This window comes from Callorhinus ursinus, unplaced genomic scaffold, assembly GCF_003265705.2.
Source record: "Callorhinus ursinus isolate GAN/ISIS: 27379988/994484 unplaced genomic scaffold, GSC_fseal_2.0 scaffold30, whole genome shotgun sequence".
In the NCBI taxonomy this organism is placed as follows: Eukaryota; Metazoa; Chordata; class Mammalia; order Carnivora; family Otariidae; genus Callorhinus; species Callorhinus ursinus.
In genome coordinates, this window is record NW_027397092.1 from 7395431 (window position 1) to 7415648 (window position 20218).

Below are 20218 nucleotides of genomic sequence, written 5' to 3' on the forward strand. Positions count from 1 at the left end.
CTAAATTTAAACCTTATTACAGTGTACAGAAAAAAAATATGTTCGTGCTTCAGCTATAACGTGAGCCTAGGGAGAAAAAGCTGTGTCTAATGAGGACTGTTTGTTATAAGCACAAGAATCTTCACAAACGCCAGATAAAAATTCAAAGAAAAATTGGTCACCCAACTGCTCCTTTCGTAAAAGGGCTGTCACCCCCACTGGGACACAAAAACATGGTCCTTAGAAAGCCGGGCCACGTCTACAGACGAATATAATAAAATCAGCATCTTGAAAAACTTCTAAACTTGGCAACAGCTTTCGGAGCGCCCCCTGGGCCACCTGCCCGTGCCTGGTTTCCATAGAAACGCGCAGTTCCGGCGCGTAGCACTCCACTCCGGAAGTTGTTCTCACTCGCTTCCGTTCTCCCCCTCGGAGAGTCAATCGGCCTATTGCTCAAGCGTCGGCTTGAACGGACGGCGGATGAGTTTTGGGCCGCAAAGGCTGCCGTAGAGGGGCGTGGCGATGGAGCCGCGATTCGGTTCCCGTAGTTCACGTGCCGGCCGCCGCGGATCTTCTCAGACCTACCATGGCTCAGCCGGAGACGTTAAACCTCAATAACGAGGTAGGCGCAGAGGCCGGGGGAACTTGTGGGGCTGCCCTTCAGGACCCCCTGAATGCCTTCTCTGGGTCTTTCTGACGGGCCCGTGGTCTCCTGGGGGCGAGGGTAGGGCGTGTGGCTGGGGCCGCTTCTGGGTGGGCCCAGGCAGGTTTCCCGGAACTGGGAGCCTGGCCACAGTAACCGCCTCACGGTTCGTAGGTGGCTGATGCGGAAGACCTGTTTCTGGCCCTCGGGCCCCCTGAATTTTTATCTGTGGGATGTTGGGAAGATCATGTAATCTTAATCTAAATCAGTGTCTTCGTCTGTAGAACGACGCTCATGATAGTACCCCCTTCGCAAGGTGGTTGTGAGATTTAAAGGTAATTGGAGTATGGGAAGTGTTCGCACAGTGCCGGACACCAAATAAACTCTCTACGCATTACCTGCCTTTTATTGGATGCCGGAAGTGAAGGGGAGGGGTGGAGAGCTATAGCTTTTACTAAGATTGCTGATCTTCAATGCCATCGTATCGTTTATAAGGCTGTGCGCCCAGGACCACGTTTCTTACTCCAGCTACTGTCCCATTTTTCTCCTTCCGTTTACGCAAAGTTTTTAAAGAGAGCTGTTTATACTTGCCGTCCCTAATTTCTCTTCTTTCTTAAATTCGGTCTGAAATCAGGTGTTGGCACTTAGTCACTGCTAATAGAAAATGTCAGTGTCGCTAGGCTACCATTTCTGCCGCTTTCCCCTTTTCTAGTTTCTGGTTCTATTTAAGGAAGTTATAAGACACCTGAAGATTTAAAGTAAGCTGGAAAAGCAAGAATCAAATGAAGACCTCACAGCTACAGGAAAGGAAGTTCTTTATGTTCATTATTCAGTGGCTGTTTAAGTGTTTGCTGTCAGCAAGATAGACTGTTCATGTTGTACAGTTGTGTGTAGACATACTTTCTGCTTTCAGGCAACCTATACTCAGATAGAAAAGGGTAGGCAACACCCACCGATGGTACAGAATCATGCCCAGAAGAACAAGTGGTGCAGAAAGGTTGCCAAAGAAGGCAAAATGAATTCTCTTTAAGGATCCTACACTGGAATTGCATTATTGAATCAGTGAAGGGGAAGAAGGCATTCCAGGCGGAGAGACTGGTATAAGGCGGTAAGAGATGGTAGTAGAAACCTGCTTGGGTGATAAAGGGCTAGATAACTCTCCAGAGATGAGAACTTCGGGGATTAAGTAGGAAATGAAACTCAATTATATTTCTGCCTTACTGCCAGATTATTAAGTCCGAATTTCAGTTGACAGTGGAGTACAGAATATAGTGAAGGGGGAAATTCTGAAGATGTTTAACATATATTCGTAAACATACGTTAAGCTTGTGCTCCTTCCAGAAAACATTTGGTGGGCTTTTTCTCATTAGTTTGCCCAGGACATATAAAATAGTTTAATTGGATATCCTTGGGAATTTTTTGAAATACTAGTGAGCTTCCTATTCAGTTTTGAAATTGCCCTTGGAGTCATTTAGCACTCTTCACTTAAGGTGTTTTCTTTTTCCACCTAACTAATTCCCAGGCCTCTTTAAAACACTTAAAATTAAGAATTCCTCACTAATTCACCTCAATCTAGGCTAAATGTCCGTTCTTTGTGCGACCACTTTCTACTCTTGAAGCACTTTCTACCTCTTTCTTTGTTTTTGTGTAGCTGTCTACTACCTACAACGTAAGTGCTCTATGACAGTGTTTGCTGGGCGACTAGATGAGCTTATCAAATTAGGAAGTGTATACATCCCATGTTAAAGTAAATCTTACACGTTCTCATATGAAGGTGGGGGAAAGGACAGCGGAAGTGGAGATGATGAAAGGTGTTAGAATTTAAAACAAATGGGAGAAAAATATCTACAAAGGGGAAAACAGATATAGATTTGTCTACATAAAAACTGCTAAACATCCCCAAATTTAAAAAAGACAGCCGATTAGAAGAAAATACATAAGAGATATAACAGGTAAGTGGCTAATATCATTACTGTGAAATAGTAATTAAGAAAAACTGCCTCTTAGAACATGATAAAAGAAATGAATTAACAACAACTTCCCCAAGGAAGAAATATATCTGCAAAAGAGGTCACATTCACTACTTTAATGTATCCGTTACTTTTTCATCATCATCCCATCCTAGTCCAGGTTACATCTCTCACCAGAACTACCCTTTGGGCCTTCCAGCTACTGTCCTGACTCTTCTCCGTCTAGTCTGATCTCCGTAGTGCAGCTGGAGTGCTCTCTTCAAAAGAGAAATCTAATTTCCTGACTCCCTTGCGTACAGCCTTTTTGATGGTTTCCTGTTGCTTTTGGTAAAGACCAGTCTAAACAAGGCCAGTCTCCTCTCCCCCTTAGAGTATACCACTGCTTGCCCCCACATCAGCCTCACTGGCCTTCCTCCACTAGGTAGCATAGCGCTCTTAAACATCCTTTGCACAAGTTCTTCCTTTTACCCAAAACCCCTTTTCCTCTCAGTCCATTTCATATTTCTACTTTACTTGCTATTTCTCAGGGAAACAGGGTTTGACTTTCATTTTAGTTCTTCTGTAAACTTCTGTAACACCATTTACTTCTTTTCAGCACTTGGAAGAGTTGCTGAGTGTTATGTGTGTGTGAATGTGAGAGATTTCTTTCCTCCACCTGTCTGGAAGCTTTTGCTCACCATCCTATCCTCAGTACTGATGTGTTCAGTGAGAAACTTGAGCCATCATTTTTATGATACTTAATAACTTAAATTAGCTCTCCCTAACTGGGATTTAGGAATTCAGGGATACTATAACTACCTGAAATTTTGTGTAAATTGGTGTTTGTGTGCGTGCCTCTTGGGGGAAAAAAGTCCATAGGTTTCATCAGATTCTCAAACATTTCTAAATCTCTGTTATTATCTTTAGGATATTGGTACTTGTTATCTCTGCATGATTTTTAATTATGACTTTTCTTTTAAATAATTTAAATAATTAAATAGCATATTTAATTTCCCAAAATGTCTTTTGTGAAAATAAAAAGCCTGACTGCGCAGGCACCTATTATATTATGCTAACTTTCAGTGTCTTCTACCCTTAATATTTTTATTCTTTTCAAAAATTTTCCAAGGAGAAAAGCTGACATTTATATTTGACTACCCGATTCTAAGTTCTTAAAATAACGTTTATTCTTCAGTATGTAAAATCTTACCTTTTTAATTTTACCTTTACTTTTCTTCAAAAAAAATTACTTTTTACTTCACCTTATGATCATTTATTACATTTTTTATTTTGACCAGTACTTTACATGGACCTCGAAGTGAGAATATTTAACTGACTTAAAGCAACTTCCCTAGCCTCAAGCATAGTACCTTGTTTACAGGTAATAATGAGTAAATAGTGTTGGGCAGATGAAAGTATAGATGGCTCAACATGAGTTACTTTATGTTCACATGAGGGAGGGAAATCTCCTAACTGTACACTTTTTTTCCCCTCCCTCTCCGTTAGAACTAGAGAAGGGACTCACAATTGGAAACAACAGCGGCCCTAGCATCTAGTGAATAAAGAATTTGTAAAACGAGAGCTGAATTTGCTCCAGTCATGTTTCTTTAGGCAGCAGTGAAATGCAAATTCAGAACTAGGAAGTGAACCAATCTGATCATGTACTTTAATTCTGTAGGAGGGCCAAGGGCCTTTATATTAAAGAGACATTATTTTATTCCTGATAACAAATTACCAAGAAGCCCATTAGACAATTGCTTTCCACTTCCTATAAGATGGTAAAGGTAGACTCTAAAGCGCCAGAGGACAAAGTGATTTGCCTCCACATATTGTAAAAGATAAGAATGTCAAGAACTGTATTTGTATGTGCTTTTGAAGTTACATAGCTCCTATTTCATAATTGAGTGCATAGTACTTTTTAATATTTTTTTCCCGAAGTAGTAAATCAGGGTCTATCCATAAGAAGAGAACCGTTTTGTTTGGTTGTTAAGCTATTCTGGGAAGTTTTGCTAGGTGGCAGTATATGCTCAGTAATGATTAAGTTGTAGCTAATCACCAAGCATTCTAGAATTTTTGAATTGCTGCTCATCAAAAGTAAAAAAATACAATTCAACAGTAAGTTGTCATCCAAATGGCCAAATTAGAATCCCTCTCTGTAATTAATACCACAATAATTAATACATAATTAATTTTGTCAACCATGAAGTCGTTCATATGGAAGATAATACAACAAATGTCCCTATAATCTACTTCTTATATTTAGCAAGTGTCAATATTTTGCTATATTGTAATGCTTCATTCCACCTACCTTCTTCTCTGTCTCAGAAGTAATTCTTACTCTTCCAGTGTAATTTTCTCATCCACATCTTTTTGTAATTTAGTAACATATACCAGCATTTATTATCTTATATATGCCCAGAGTATTATGTAGTATATTTTTAAATTTGCGTGTTGCTGTGTTAATGCATGTTGTACCACCGGTATCATTATAAAAGTTACTTCTCAGGGCACCTGGGTGGTTCAGTCCATGAAGCTTCTGCCTTTGGCTCAGGTCATGATCTCGGGGTCCTGGGATCGAACCCAGAGTCGGGCTCCACACTCAGTGGGGAGTCTGCTTGTCCCTCTGTACCCCCTCTCCTGCATGTGTGCACGCGCTCTCTCTCTCTCTCTCAAATAAATAAATAAAATCTTTAAAAAAATCTTTACAAGTCCCTTTTCACCACACAATTTTGGGGTTTACTCATGATAATACATGCATATCTCCTGCATTGATTTAGAACACCACATTGCTTGTGCTTTATTTATATGCATTATTTTATCTCTTTTGCACAATTTTGTAGGAACTCTGCAGTGAACAGTCTTGTGCATAGGCTTTTCCTGTTGTTGGAGGTGTGTCTCCTTGATGGGTTCCTAGAAGCAGGATTTTTGTTAGATGTTGGCCAGAGTCTCCTCCAGAAAGAGCATATCAGTTTGTATTTCTGTCAGCAGCATATGCTTTCTAATAACCATGGGTTTTTGTTAGAAGTTAATTTAAATGCGTGGCCAAGTCCGTGAGTTACCAGAAGAGGCTGTCTAATTGACTGGCCCGCAGATAGGTGACAGTTCAAAGTCGTATTTACTTCTGTCTTTGGACCATAGTTTTCTCTCAGCTTTATAGATCAGAAACTTGCCATCCTTGTCACCCCAGAAGTATAGCTCATTCTTTCAAAAGCAAGTTCACGTTAACGATAGCCTAGAAGAGACCATAAAAATGAGGAAGCTAGTTTATTAAATAGATCTAATGTAAGACAGTAATGCTCACATTGTAAAACATTCTTTTGTTATCTACTCATCTACATTGGCTACTTGGAATGTAAAACCATAGAAAGGGGTTTTAATTGTACAGTTCATTCTTGTTGGGCTTTGATACATTTGTCCCCATAATTGAGTTACTCCAGTGCAAACTGGATTTCTCATCTCTGAACTGGGGAACACTTCTCTGGAATCTCCGTGAATTAGACATCGCCAGCTTTTGCACTTTGTGGCTCCCTTTCCTGTATTTGACTCTTCCCCCTATGCCCACGTGGTCTTTTCCCAAGCAGGTATATTAGGTTTCCACTTAACTTAGTTACCATCGTATTTTTGTACTCTCTGCCCAAGAGGTGATCCAGGTTACATTACTGGGTTGAAATTTTACCAGGTCAACAGAGGGCACCTGCATGCGTAGGTTCTCATTGACCCCTCACTTTCCGCACGTGTATTGTGTGTGTTTGTGTCTTTATGTCTTTGTGTGTTCCCGCGTGTGTGTGTGTGTCTCTTTTTCTTCAGAATGCATTCTTTTGCTGCTTGGAAGCCCTCAGCGTCGGTTTGGCGGTCTTACTGATGATGACCTACAGATTTGTCCTTCAGTGTCTTTCTTCAAGCTCTTCCCTTTCACTTTTTTTTATTTTGTTTCTTTTTTGTCAGTGCATTTCATTCCATTAGTATGCCTCTATTTTCTCTTTCCTCTACTTCTCTTTCCCTCCCAGACAGTATCCTACTCTTTTCACATTTTTAACAATGGTAGTTCTATTTGCTTTTGGTTGGAAAACCAAAGCACATTGCCCTTAAGTAGTGCATTGGCCTTCTGACAGTATTGAATGTTTTAGGCCTGTCTGTTGACTTGTGGGTTTTCTGTCAACCAACTTCCTAAGTGCAAATGAATTTTGAATCGTAACTGAGAGGCTCTTGGTACCTGTTTGTCAGTTTTGCAAAAATAAAGTGCTTGAAGAAAGCTAAGTGCTTGGGGTAGGCAGTAGTGAGAAAAATAAAATAATATTTCCATTGTTACATAAAATGAATGTACTTATTTTTCTAATATATTAAACTTAATCAAATTTTCCTACTGCCTGCACGCAAATACTGGAAAAGTCAATAAGCTATAAAAGGATTTTTTGGTTTTGGCATGAAACTACATACATAAAGCATTCCCTTTTAGAATTCCCTAATGCAGTAATGACAAACATAGTACTTCTTAAATTGGAATTTTAAAATTGGAGTTTAGCTTTCCCATGATTGGAATGTAACTGAGGACCAACTCTGCTCACTGCAATTTATTAGTTAAGTTGGGTTAACAGCAGTTAGTGAATAGCATATAATCATTTTATGCACCTGTAGGGTACAGCAATTAGAAACAGTTAATGTATTTTAATGCATAACTTATCACTCACTATTGTTTTGTTTTATAAATGACCTTCAAAAAATGTGTCATAAACCCCCATTTTGTTGCATATGAAATACAACAATTTTGGGGTGCTTGGGTGGCTCAGTCAGTTAAGCGTCTGCCTTCGGCTCAGGTCATGCTCTCAGGGTCCTGGGATCTAGCCCCATGTCCGGCTCCCTGCTCAGTGGGGAGCCTGCTTCTCCCTCTCTCTCTGCTGCTCCCTGCTTGTGCTCTCTCGCTCTCTCTGTCGAATAAATAAATAAAATCTTAAACAAAAAGTTCTGTTCTGCAAATCTCCATATATCAACAGATACTGTAGAATTTATAAAAAAAAAATCTAGTGTAAATGGCTTTTTGTTATGCAAGTATGAATTTTTTTTTTCTAAACCTAACTTCAAAATAAATTCCAAAGTGGTTGGTATATCTAGTGGGAAAGAAACCTGATTACTCTGCATTTTGTTACTATATTAGGCATTTGAAACAGTGAATGAACAAGTAAGTATTACAACTTTTCGGGTCATTTGTTTAAATTTTTTTGAGTATATGTGAGTTTATTGAAAACTCACACTATACCATCACTATGTTAGGTGGTAAGATGTAATGTTGAGTAAAACCAGACACTTGACCTTCACGGAATTTATAATCTGAGAAGACACATCAGATTGTAATCAGATTACAAGTAAAATGTATTCTAGGGTGCCTGGGTGATTCAGTTGGTTAAGCGTCTGCTTTTGGCTCAGGTTATGAACCTGGGGTACTGGGATTGAGTACTGCATTCGGCTCCCTGCTCAGCAGGGAGTCTGTTTCTCCTTCTCCCTCTGCTGCGCGTGCGCAGTCTGTGTGTGTGTCTCTCTGTCAAATAAAAAAAATCTTAAAAAAGAAATATTCTGACTTGGTTGTAGATAACTGGTTGGAGAGGGGGAGGAATGGATATAGACAAACCAATTACCAGTAACTCACCCAAGAGAGCTAGGAGGTCAAGAAAGGGGGGAAAAGTGGTACAATTTGGGATATAATTAGGAGATACAATTAACCCGACTTGGTAAGAGATTCACTGTGAGGGATTTAGAAAAGAAAGCTAGTTAAAATGAGCCCTAGGTTTATAATTGAACACAAGGATTGTTCTTTTCCCTGAAATTTAAAACAACAAAAAAGGAATCCATTTGGGGGTGAAGAACATGAGTTCAGGTGTGCGTTGTAGATGATTTTAAGCATGCTGAAAAGGAAGTATCAAGTAAACATTGCACATTTAGGTCTGGAGCTAATTATTGAGTCATCTTGTTTAGGTGGGAAATTAACAATATACACAGGTAAGCTCACTTAGGTCTAAAACGTATATTGTGAACAGAAGAGTTGGCTTAGGACTGCCCTTTGAACTTATGACTGGTTAGGGGTGGATGAGTCTTCAAAGAAGACCAAGGTAGAGTGACTGGAGAGAACAGAGGAAAACCTGGAGAGTATTCTGTCCCGGAAAGCAATGAATAAGTGTTCCTAGAAGGAGAAAGTGGTCACCATTGTCAAATGCTGCTGAGATCGCAAGTAAAGTGAAGTTGAAAAGTTCCTGTTGGATTTGAGGGACTTTTAGAAATCATTGGTGTCTTTTGTAACAGCTTTTAGTGGACTAATAGGAATGGAAATCCAACTGGGATTATGTGGTATGCAGAAATGGAGTTAGGGAGTTTGAGCCTCTCTGAAAGCTTCGCTCTGAGGCAGTTGTAGAGAGAGGGTACTCCTAGTGATCTTCATAGTGAGAATGTTTTGTCTGTCTTATCTCTATTGAAAATGAATCAAGCACAATTAAAAATCAATAGAAACAACCATGTAAGAGATTGACAATGCTAGAGTAAAGGGGTAGTCTGTAGTAAGGGTTCTAAGAAGGCAGAAAAGATGAGATCCAAAATACATGTAGAAGATGAATGTCAGATATTGTGTAGGAGAATTTGTTAATAGAGGATGGTAGGTGATGAAAGTAAATTTGCATTCATGGTGGTAGAAAGATGGTGGTTCCCCTCTGATGTTCATTTTCTCCATAAAACTGGAAAAGAGGAAGAAGGTCAGATGTTTCAGAAAGCAGGCAAAGGTTTAAAATAGTCATTGTAGAAGGAATTGACCAAAAAAATATAATAGGCTTGCTAAGAGTGTAGGAGCCCATTTCATATTAGTTATGATGAATTTAATATAGATAGACTGTCTCAAGTATTTCCCAGCTCTTGGGGGGACTATGATAACTCAGGATTAGGCATGCCTGGGTGGCTCAGTTTGTTGGGTGGCCAGTTCTTGGTTTCAGCTCAGGTCATGATCTCAGGATCCTGGGATTGAGTCCCTTGTCTCACTCGACGCTCAGGACACGGAGTCTGCTTGAGGATCCTCTCTCCCCCTCTCCTTCTGCACCTTCCCCCTCTCTAAAATAAATAAAAGAATGAATCTTCGAAAAAAATGAACTCAGGATGATGTTTTCATCCAGGATTAACTAGAGGGATAGTTAACAGGAAGGATAGGAAAGTTTAAGGTATTGACAAGTGTTGATCATGTACATAAACTGAATAAAAGGAGGAAAATTGAAAAGAACAGGACTAATCGTTTGAGGGAAAGTATAGGGGTCAGTGAACTGTTGGCCCCAGGGAAGTCAAAGATGGTGGTGGTAGGTGGAGTTGAACAAGGAAATAAGCATTGCAATCTCAGTGTAGAGTATTTGCATTAATGGTTGTAAAAATGGAATCCTTATGAGTGATAACAAGGACTATGGTGTGACCTTGGACATGGGTGCTGAGACTGAAGAGGTCATGAAGAAAGGAAATCAACAAGTGAGGATATTATAATGGATAGGTTATATTACATAGACACCTATGTCACCCAGAATGACGGGGTAAGTTAGGACAGAGATGAATTGTAAGCGGATTGCCACTATCTTCACTGAATAAGGGGCTGGAATATACTGAGGGTGAGAGATGGTGTTATAGCCAAATGCGCAACCTTGAAGAAACAGAATGATGTTGATACTGCTATTTTGGCAAGGAGATTTTGAGGGATTGTATGTTCCAGGTAGTCTAGCAACGCTCTAGAAAAAATTACTTAGGGATCACAAGGCCCCTGTCCTCTAGGAGTGCCCAGAGTATAGAAAAAGATGGTCACATGAGCAGTTAGGGACAGTACAGTGAGTTAGATGCTGCCTACAAAGTATAGTGGGAACATGAAGGTTGGAGGGTTTATCTCCATTTGAAGAAGTCATTGGAAGACTTCTCAGGAAAGATGATATCTGACCTGAATTTTATATAGTTCTTAAAGTGGAGAAGGGGAAGAAGGACATTATAGGAGGAGGGAGAAAATATGACAGGCAAAGTATAAACTCAAAATGATGGCATCCCATCGTACAAAGTACTTTTATAACGTGGTTCTTCATCGTTAGAATATTTCCATTTCTTGGCCAGTTTTTCTGGTTTTTTTGTTCTTAGAGTTCAGCACTGTCGTCTAATGGGATGATTTAAGCATCTGTCAGTGTGTGTGTGTGTGTGTGTGTGTGTGTGTGTGTACGCATGCACGCTTGTGTTTTTCACATTTCTTTTAAAGTTACACTTGAAATTTATCACCGGAAACAAATGCAGGGGTTGCTGTGTAAATAAGTAAAATATTATCACTTTCACACATTTACTTTTGGTAACTGAATGGTAACACTCATTCACTAAATTAAATTCCTGCCATTATGGGTAAAGCTCTGTTTTAAACCCCAAGGGTGCGGAGATGAATATGATGCTCTCTCATCTCAGGGAACTCACCATTTATTACGTTCCACGCACAAAATACAAGTGCACTATTAAAATATTAATCACCGAGAATGCTATGTCTTTCTAAAAAAGTCCTCAGACACATTTTTAGAATGTTGGTTTACTCCCTCACTGTTTATGAAAGAAGTTTGATTTCATCGAACTGTGAATATGGTTGAAAATTTGGTTAAAGTGACTAGACTTAATCTGTAATATTAAGACTCAAAGTATGTTTCTTCTCGAATTAAGAGAGAACCTTTCTAATTTCGATTTTATTCCTCAAAGGTTGTGAAGATGAGAAAAGAAGTGAAGAGAATCCGAGTGTTGGTTATCCGAAAACTTGTCCGGAGTGTTGGCAGACTGAAGTCAAAAAAGTTAGTCACTTGAAGTTATGGTCCTATGACTAATAAAATGTCAGAAAGTTGTTTTTATTCAATATTTACAAAATTTGAGGGTGGGACCAGGAGGAATAATTAAGTATCTTACTCATACAACACTTTGTTTTATATGGAGAGAGGATCTGAGTGGGATACACTGTGCTATGTCAGCATGTCCTTACATGGTTTGGGCCACATTTGCTTAGGATACACAATGAGTTCTGCTGTTTTTTCAGGGCTCTCCTTCTGGCCTTTTCAGAATGAAAGTCCTTCAGAGTTATTTATGTGTTTTATGTTATTGGAAGTTATTTTAAGATGTTGGTGTAGTTTAATAAGTCTAGTAATAACTTCAATTATGAAGATTTTATGTCAGTTTATTCCTTGAATTGCTAAATAATTGGAAATCTTCATTACCTTGTGGAAGTGTTTATCAAAACATGTTCCATCTATTTTTTAATAATATTTTGTAATGTCCTTATGACTAGTATTTGAGTAAGCATGTTATAGTGTTTACACTTTCAATATAAATATTTAGTCTTCACATGTATTTTGTTCCTGATTAATTTCTTGTTCTATCATAAATAACCTTTCTCTCTGATGTAATCAGTATTTCTCTTTATGTATTCCTTTAATTCCAGAGAACAAAATTTTATTTAATAAAATTATATCTGACCTTTAATTGTAGCTTATGAAGGTTATGTTACATTAAATGCAATGTGCCATTAAGCAGTTGATTATTCGACCTTCCCATTAAGGAATTAGAAGGCCAGCTGTCTCTCAGTAGTAATGGTCATTAATATAAGGCCAGATAATGCTCATATATGCCAAATACTTGGCTTTATTGATGGAATTGGTGTCTGTGTTGGGCAGTGGGGATGTTCTGGGCAGTGCATGATAACAGTGTTTTTTATTTACACTTAATGCTTTTCTAAAAGAAATGAAGAGACTTTTCATTATGATTGGAGTCTAAAATACATGCTTTTCCTGGCTGTATATTTTCATGTATTTTTTACAGGGGTACTGAAGATGCACTGTTAAAAAACCAGAGACGGGCACAACGATTGCTTGAAGAAATTCATGCTATGAAGGTAAGGCCGTGTGTGTGTGTGTGTGTGTGTATTTCTGTGTCTCCTCTCAGCCTGCTGTGTGTGTGGTGTTAGTTATTTGAGTATTATTGCCAGTTGACTAAGACTGAATTTTATGGGTCTGTTTGGTGAAGAATGTGGCACATTTAGAAAATTGTAATATGTTTAAGCTTGCATTTTTTCCATGTTTTTTACTGAATTTGTTGAAGTCCTAGAATAATATACGTAGAAGCTATGCCAAGCTAAACTCATCTATGTTTAATAATGCCTCACGCCTGAGATTTTTATTTTTACTCTAACTTCACACATAAAGTCTACGTTAAGTTCGAGAATTAAAGCGTTCATGCTATTTGGTAATGCGGACGGTGATATTGGAGGCTGACATCATGCTTTGCCTATTGCCAACTCAATAAATTTTTGTGTGGTGGTGTCAGCGTTTTATTCAGCTCTGTAGTAACTCGAAATAAAATTAGTGCTGGACCAAAATGAGCCATATTTTTGTTTCTTTCAGCCAGACTCTTCACTAGCATAATTTTTAGGTCTTCTCACTGCTCTTACTTTGTGGAAACTTTCATTTACCAAATGACATACTATTAAATGTCTGGGAGACTGTTTTATTGCAGAACTTAAAAACAACATTTGGTACCAGCAATTACCTTAATTGCAGGGTCATTTTGCATGTATGTTTATTACATTTTGGTATAACTTCCAAGTTTTGAGATAGATAAAAGAGCCAGAGAATTCTCTAACAATATTTTAATTGAGTTAGATCATCAAAGCTTCTCACCATTTTTTCCATTGGAAAGGATGATAAAGTGTTTTATAGGACAAAGTTATCACAGTTAATCCGAGTAGAAATGAGGTGGGACATGATTCTTTGTGTGAGTTGTTTTTTGTGGGGTATTTATTTGTTTTATGTTCACAAGTCTGCAGAATTCACAGAATCCATTCGCTGTATCTTTTCTTTCTCAAAGTTTTAATCCCCCTTTTGTCTAGTCATTCAGTCAAAATATTCTGTATGTGAGTCCTTATTGTTTGTATCAGTATAGTTCACAGATGATGTTGGCTTTTTCGTACCTTTTTTTCCATGAAATTTCTCCAAGAAATAAAATCTTTATAGAGATTTCTGTTTTGAGTGTAGCACTGAGATAGGAAATTACGATTTATCCCTTTTTCTCTTTCACTTTCTCTTAACCAAGGTCCTTACTAAATTACATTCCTTACCTAAATTTTTCCCTGTAATTTCTTCTGAATAGTCATTTTCGCAGTCCTAAATTATTCAGATGCTTTGAACTACTGGGTAACTGCTGATTTTATTTTACCCTGGAAAGGATATATTGTATATAAAAAGCCTATATGCAGTGTATGAAGAGTTTGAGATTAAAATATATTTGTTAATCTTCCTTTCTGTAGCTCTCAATAGTAAATTTAATTTAATTAGAAAGAAAAGTCCTTATTTGATCTGTATGTGAAAGTTGTTTTCTGTTACTCTTAATCCTTATTAGCAATAGGAAATCGGGCTGAATGATAATTAAAGTTTATAGGTTTACAAGATTGCAGTGTTGTGACCTTGTTTGTTTTCCTAGTTCACTACGATTAAGACTACTATGGGATCATTGCCTCATAGAAAACTAAAATTCATAGCCTATATATTCCTTGCATTTGTAAATTTAATAGTATATAAGTTCTTCGAATTCTTGGTAGTAGTGGTCTAGATTGGATACTCTGACATCAACTTCTTTCATAATGCTATTTAAAAACTGGATTACATTGAAATGTAAAAACCAGAATAAAAAGTATAGTAGAAAGATGGTACGCTTTTCTTACATTTGAAATTTTCACATTCATGATTCTTTTTACAAAATTAAGCTATTTTTCTAAAAGAAGCAAATGCATAGAGGATTTTTTAAAATTGAAAGGTCATTTGTGATTTCCTAAGGAAGTGTTCATCATCTGGGAGTATCAAAGAAGTAGTTACAAAACAGAAAACTTACAGTCTCAAATAAATTTGGAGAAAAACCTCTACTTATTTGTTTTTCCAGATGATTTTTTTCTTTGGCTCATATACCACTACATTTTTATAGACTTGTTCATGACAAGTCCTATACTTGTCAAGTTCATGACTTGTCCTATATAGACTTGCTTTCTATGATAATAGGGTATTTTGTTGCAAGCTGACTTCCTCAAGAAGAAAACCTGAGATATTTTTAGAAATGGGAGTTTGTGTTTTCTGGCCAAGAAAAAAAAAAAAAGCCCTGATCTTTATGATACTATAAAATCATAGGTTCTAATTTTATAGACTATAATGTATGAATACCAAGTCTTTGCTGCCTTTTCTAATAGTATTCACTAACTTTTAACTTTGACGTTAGTATAAGTACTGTCTTCCGAAACAGTCCTTTTTTCTTTGGAAATTAAAGTAGATAATCAACTTTTACAGATTCCTGTTAGTTAGCTAGAGGAGGATATGGTAAAATTAAGACACTGAAGTCAGTCAAAATGTTCAAGAAATTCCTTCTTAAATAGTAAAGATAATAACTGGCTTTTACTGTGCATTTACTATGTGCCAGGTAGTACATTGTGTGTTTTATATTCACTATCTTATGAAGTTGGTATCATTCTTACAGTCCCAATCTTACAGGATATGAAACTGAGTCTTACAGAAGTCAAGCAGCTTGCCCAAGGTCAAATAGCTATTAGGTGGTGGGCTTCCCAATGGATTATGAAGTGAACGGAAGTAGCTACTTAATTGTGTTGCTTCAGTAAGACAAGAACTTCCTGAAATATATCTAGATTCTACTCTCCTAGAGATTGGATGAGAGAATATAATAATAAACATGATACTTGTCCTGTAGGGGACAAAGGCCTAAAGACATACAACATGTTTTCAGATTCTTTAATTCCTCACAGCTAAATATATTCCGTTACCTCTCTATTTTTTTCTTACTTCCCCATTGAGGCTGTTACTTTTCGGTATGTTAGGTGTTCCTGTACACTGAGAATGTGTGGATTCTGTGAGACCTTGCTCTGCCTGCTACCCTTACTTCTCTATTTTAAAACTTTCTAATTTTGTGTTCTTCTTCCCTTCTTTTGATGCGCTTAGGTCTCCTACTCAAACCAGCCTTTGAACTTGCATCAGCTGTTAGGATTGCCTGTCCCCATGCCCCTTCACAGCCTGTTTCTAAGTGGTTGGCGTTAGTGGAGCACAAATAGGTAAAATGGTGTAGATTATGATGATATTTATATCCTGTCATTTGAATTTCACCCCAACTCTATAAATTACGCAAATTCATATTTCACAGGACATGTTTAGAAGAGTTCTGGGCTGCATATACCCACTGGATTATGGGTTTATCATCATATATATTCATATATTAACATTTTGTGACATATCTGGTTGTATTTGCTTTTAAAAAATTGCTTTTTAAAAATTTGTTGAGAAATTTCTCTGTAATTTCATATACTTTTGGTTGTTTTCTCCTATGAATGCCATAGAGTAAAAGATGCCTTATTTTTCCTGGAAGGCTACTGTGTTAATTAGCTGTATCAAATTAACATTTAGTTCACTTATCATACTAAAGTAATAGTATTAAATAAGTTAGTCTTAGATAATAATTATTTTTGACAGTTTCATCTTTTGCCTGTAAGCCAATCTAAAGAATCAAATCAGACACATACTAGCGATCTTACCTACGGTCCAGCTTAGGTATGCAGTCAAGGCTATGCACTCAAAGGCACGTGAAGCAAGGAGAGAGATCTGGGACTCTGGGTGATTCCGCATGTCCTTCCTTTCTACATCAGACAGGTGGCCCAGAGTAAATGATTAGGTGTCTAAATGAGGAAGTGTAGTTACTACCTCATAGCAAAGAACATTCAGACTTTGAAACTTCTCCATTCTATTTCCAGTGTTGGATAGCTTAAGCGATTTTCTCCGGAGGTCCATGCCTCATAAGTCCATAGATTTTTAGGTTTGTTTACTGTAAAGCGTCCTTACAAGGGACAGCCTCCTCAGCATTTTTCAAGTAAGGACTTTCCTCCTAACAAAAATCATTAGTCTGTTTACCAGGAGGACCAGTTAACAGCATATTATTAACAAGTACGTTAAACTCTTTCACCTACTTTTCCTGGAGTTTCTTCCTGATAAAGAAAGTGATAGACATTGGGGAGGGTGTGGTGAGCACTGTGAATTGTATGACTGTTGAATCACAGACTTGTACCTCTGAAACAAATAATACATTATATGTTTAAAAAAAAAAAAGATAGTAGGAAGGGAAAAAGGTGGGGGGGGGGAATCGGAGGGGGAGATGGACCATGAGAGACTATGGACTCTGAGAAACAAACTGAGGGTTCTGGACCGGAGGAGCGTGGGGTGATGGATTAGCCTGGTGATGGGTATTAAAGAGGGCACGTACTGAATGGAGCACTGGGTGTTATGAACAAACAATGAATCATGGAACACTACATCAAAAACTAATGATGTAATATATGGTGATTAACATAACAAAAAAATTTTTAAAAAAACTAATGATATAATGTATGGTGATTAACATAACATAATAAAATTAAAAAAAAGTGAATGGATCCTTTTCTCTAGTACATTGAAGAAATCAAGTAGTAAAAGTTTCTTGAAACCTTTAGGTTGTCTTTAAAGATCCCCAGTAAAAACTCAGCATGGTACTTTTACCAGGAGGGAGACAAGTAACGCCCTTCTCCAGAAGAGTAGAGGGAGGCATCCAGGCACCCAGGAGAGTGGTGCCATCTGCGTAACTATTGAATTTTTCTCCTTTATTTCTACTTGTCCCATCACATTTTCTCTCCCTGTTCGCTTTTCTCTACTGTAGTTACTGGTAATATCTAATCTGGACACTTGATTAAATAAATAGCTCAGACAATAGGTGAAGGGATAGACTGAGCAGTATAAAAATCAGTGGGTCTTGGACTAAGGTGAATCTGAAAAATATCGCTTGTTGGAGAGGACGTCACTACATGGACAGGCAGTCTTATTCACTGTTGGTGGGCATAAAAGGTCATATGCCCTTTGACACAGACACTTGATAAAGTGTCTAATTTAATGTGTTTAATTTATCTTTTAATTACAGAGCCACAGTTGACACGTTTATACATATTATAATACTACTGACACCCCTTAAATACTTTACTAAATTGCCAGTTATTTATTTTGTATTTTTGGTAGAGTAAGGCCTTTCTAGACATGTATCCTTTTAGTATCTAACATTTAATGATGGCAGTAGTTTTTGATATCATCTTCCTTGTAGTTTGGTGTTTAAAAAGTGACATATGGTGAAGCTCTATAAGGTTTATTATAAGTCTTTGTTTCTTAAGAAACTAACCCTAGACTGATAGTTTGTTCTTACTGGTCTTGGGGGGGAAGGATTCCTTTCCCCTTCTATTCAGGGCCAATCCCTCCTAATTTGCCATGTCCCTTTCTTTTGCCCCTTTTATTGCTTATGCCTTATTTCACTGATAGCCTCAGACTCTTCCTTAATGTGTGGATGTTCCTCAGCTGATAAACCTGTTTAGTTTGTGCCTGAATACCCATCATCATCTCTTAACTGCCTCTCACTGTCTTCTTTTACTTATTAGAATAGCTTCTTTGTTCCTAATAGTCTAGCCACTGTGATCTCGACCTTCTCACTTCCAGCCGCAGAGTTTAGCTCCTCCCTGCCTGTTCCGCAGTATCCTTGAATAGGATGAACTCTGACCCCTACGTTGGTGTTCCCCCCTTCAGTTCTTCCTTTAGCTTCTCACACTATACTCTCTAGCCTGGCTGCTTGCAAGTTTAACTCGTATCACTCTTGTGGACACGAGAATCTCTGAGGCAAATCATTCCCGTATGCGCTCTTATATCTAGCTCCACTTAGGTGTTTGCACGTGCACCTGAAACTGAACATTTGACACGACTCACTGAGCTAAGCTACAGAGGCCTTTTCTTGGGACTGTGGCGTTTCTTAAGAAGCCTAAGGGCAAGAACTCAGTTTTACCTTGCTGGGGACTGTAGTCGGGATCTAGAGAGCTCTCAGAAACTTGGCTGGTTCATGTATGTGTCTCCTTCTTGCCCCTCTTCCCTTCATTTTGTGCTCATCTCTACTTTTCCTCAGTCTCCACTCTCCAGAGAGCTTTCACTCTGTAGATGTATCCAGGGGCCACCTTACAGTGGCCGCCCTGAATCTGGAATCCTCACACCTTCTGTTCAAGGGAAGAACCTACGCTGGCTGAAGTCTCCAGCCTGTCCTGGGATAACGTCCCTTGGCGGCCTCCCACCTGGGGCGCTGGGCGTACTGTACGATAGAGAGGAGACGGTGAATGAGCAGATATTCCGAAAGATACCACTGAGTATTGGCCCTGGCATTTTGTAACTCATCATGACTCTTTTTTGGATGTTCTTTTCTTCTCTTTCTGATTTTGGTTTTGACACTATTCATCTAGTTTCCTAAGCCAGAAATCTCGGAATCCCTTTGCATTCCCTTCTTCCTTAGCTACCTGCTACTCCCAAATCTTGTTCTCTGCCAAATCTATTAATTCTCTCTTCTAAATATGTGGCCCCTTTCAGTTTAGGGGTCTGTTCTTTCTAACATGGATCTGATCTCTGTGGCATGGCATACAGGCCCTGTGTGGTCTATACTCTGACTCCTCTCCTCCTCCTCCTCTCTCTCTCCCGTCGACCCCGTCCTTTCTGTGCCAACTATACTGAACCCCACACAGATCAGTCTATTTCCTGCCTCCTTGCTATTGATCAGGCTTTTTATCTATGTCTGTCACCCGAACAAAGACTCACTCTTACACCTACATCTTAGGGTTACTTGCTTTCAGAAACTCATACCACCACTCTCACCCCAGACTTGTTCCCCACCTCCTCTCTGTAGCCCTGACCTTGTATCGACTCCTGCTATCATATAGTGGTCTCCTTTCATGCCATTCCTACTACTTAAACCTTAAGAAAATTGGTGGTTTTGGGGTGTCTGGGTGGCTCAGTCGTTGGGCATCTGCCTTCGGCTCAGATCATGATCCCAGGGTCCTGGGATCGAGCCCCACATCAGGCTCCCTGCTCTGTAGGGAGCCTGCTTCTCCTTCTCCCTCACGTGTGCTCTCTAGCTCTCTCTCTATATCACTCCAATAAATAAATAAAATCTAAAAAAAAAGAAAGAAAGAAAATTGGTGGTTTTACTCAGTTCTCTGTCCCCAGCACCTAATAATGTGTCAGGTACATAGTGGATGTTGCCTAGCTAGCTGACTGAGTGAATTTTAAGCAATTTCTTTTCTTTTCTTTTCTTTTTTTTTTTGCTTTCATTGGACTTATTTAGAATGTCAAGGTTGCTCTGCATCTCCATAGATAAGTAGAATACTGACCCATTACTGACTGAGAAGAGTCTAAAACCAGTCATTGTTTTTAGTGTTAAATGTCAGCAACCGAAGATGAATAGGCTCTTCATTTCACACTCACCTTTGCCTTTGCTCCTAGACCATTTGCCTTCTAATTTAGTTTTTTTTAAAGGCAGAACTCTTATTGCTTCTAAAGCAGAGTAGGATACCCTGATTTAATAGCATTCTGTACTCAACTTGTGACATTTGAAATGATAAACAGGAAGGCCTAGCGGTGTTTTAAAAGATCAGTATATACTGCCCTCCTCACATTCAAGAAACAGCATTTAGAAACAGATCATCACATAGGAATTTCAGTTTGCTTCCTGGCATGTGGTTTCTGCGGCTTTAAGCCAGCATTCT

The 20218-nt window shown here is 38.5% G+C and overlaps 1 protein-coding gene and 1 long non-coding RNA gene across 2 annotated transcripts in view; one reads left to right on the plus strand and one right to left on the minus strand.

Annotated features, from left to right (window-relative positions):
• Window positions 1–412: 412 nt before the first annotated feature.
• SRFBP1 (serum response factor binding protein 1) overlaps window positions 413–20218 on the plus strand; it is a 63182-nt gene continuing 43376 nt past the window's right edge. The window contains exons 1-3 of the mRNA XM_025860880.2: window positions 413–601; window positions 11299–11387; window positions 12406–12478. Of these exons, the coding sequence (XP_025716665.1) occupies window positions 566–601; window positions 11299–11387; window positions 12406–12478 (198 nt within the window). The 5' untranslated portion in view covers window positions 413–565. The remainder of the gene's footprint in view (window positions 602–11298; window positions 11388–12405; window positions 12479–20218) is intronic.
• LOC141370280 (uncharacterized) lies at window positions 5362–17009 on the minus strand. Its single transcript, XR_012374186.1, has 3 exons — window positions 16595–17009; window positions 16166–16267; window positions 5362–5803 (listed from the first exon to the last, which is right to left on the minus strand). It is a non-coding gene; the product is annotated as an uncharacterized lncRNA (long non-coding RNA).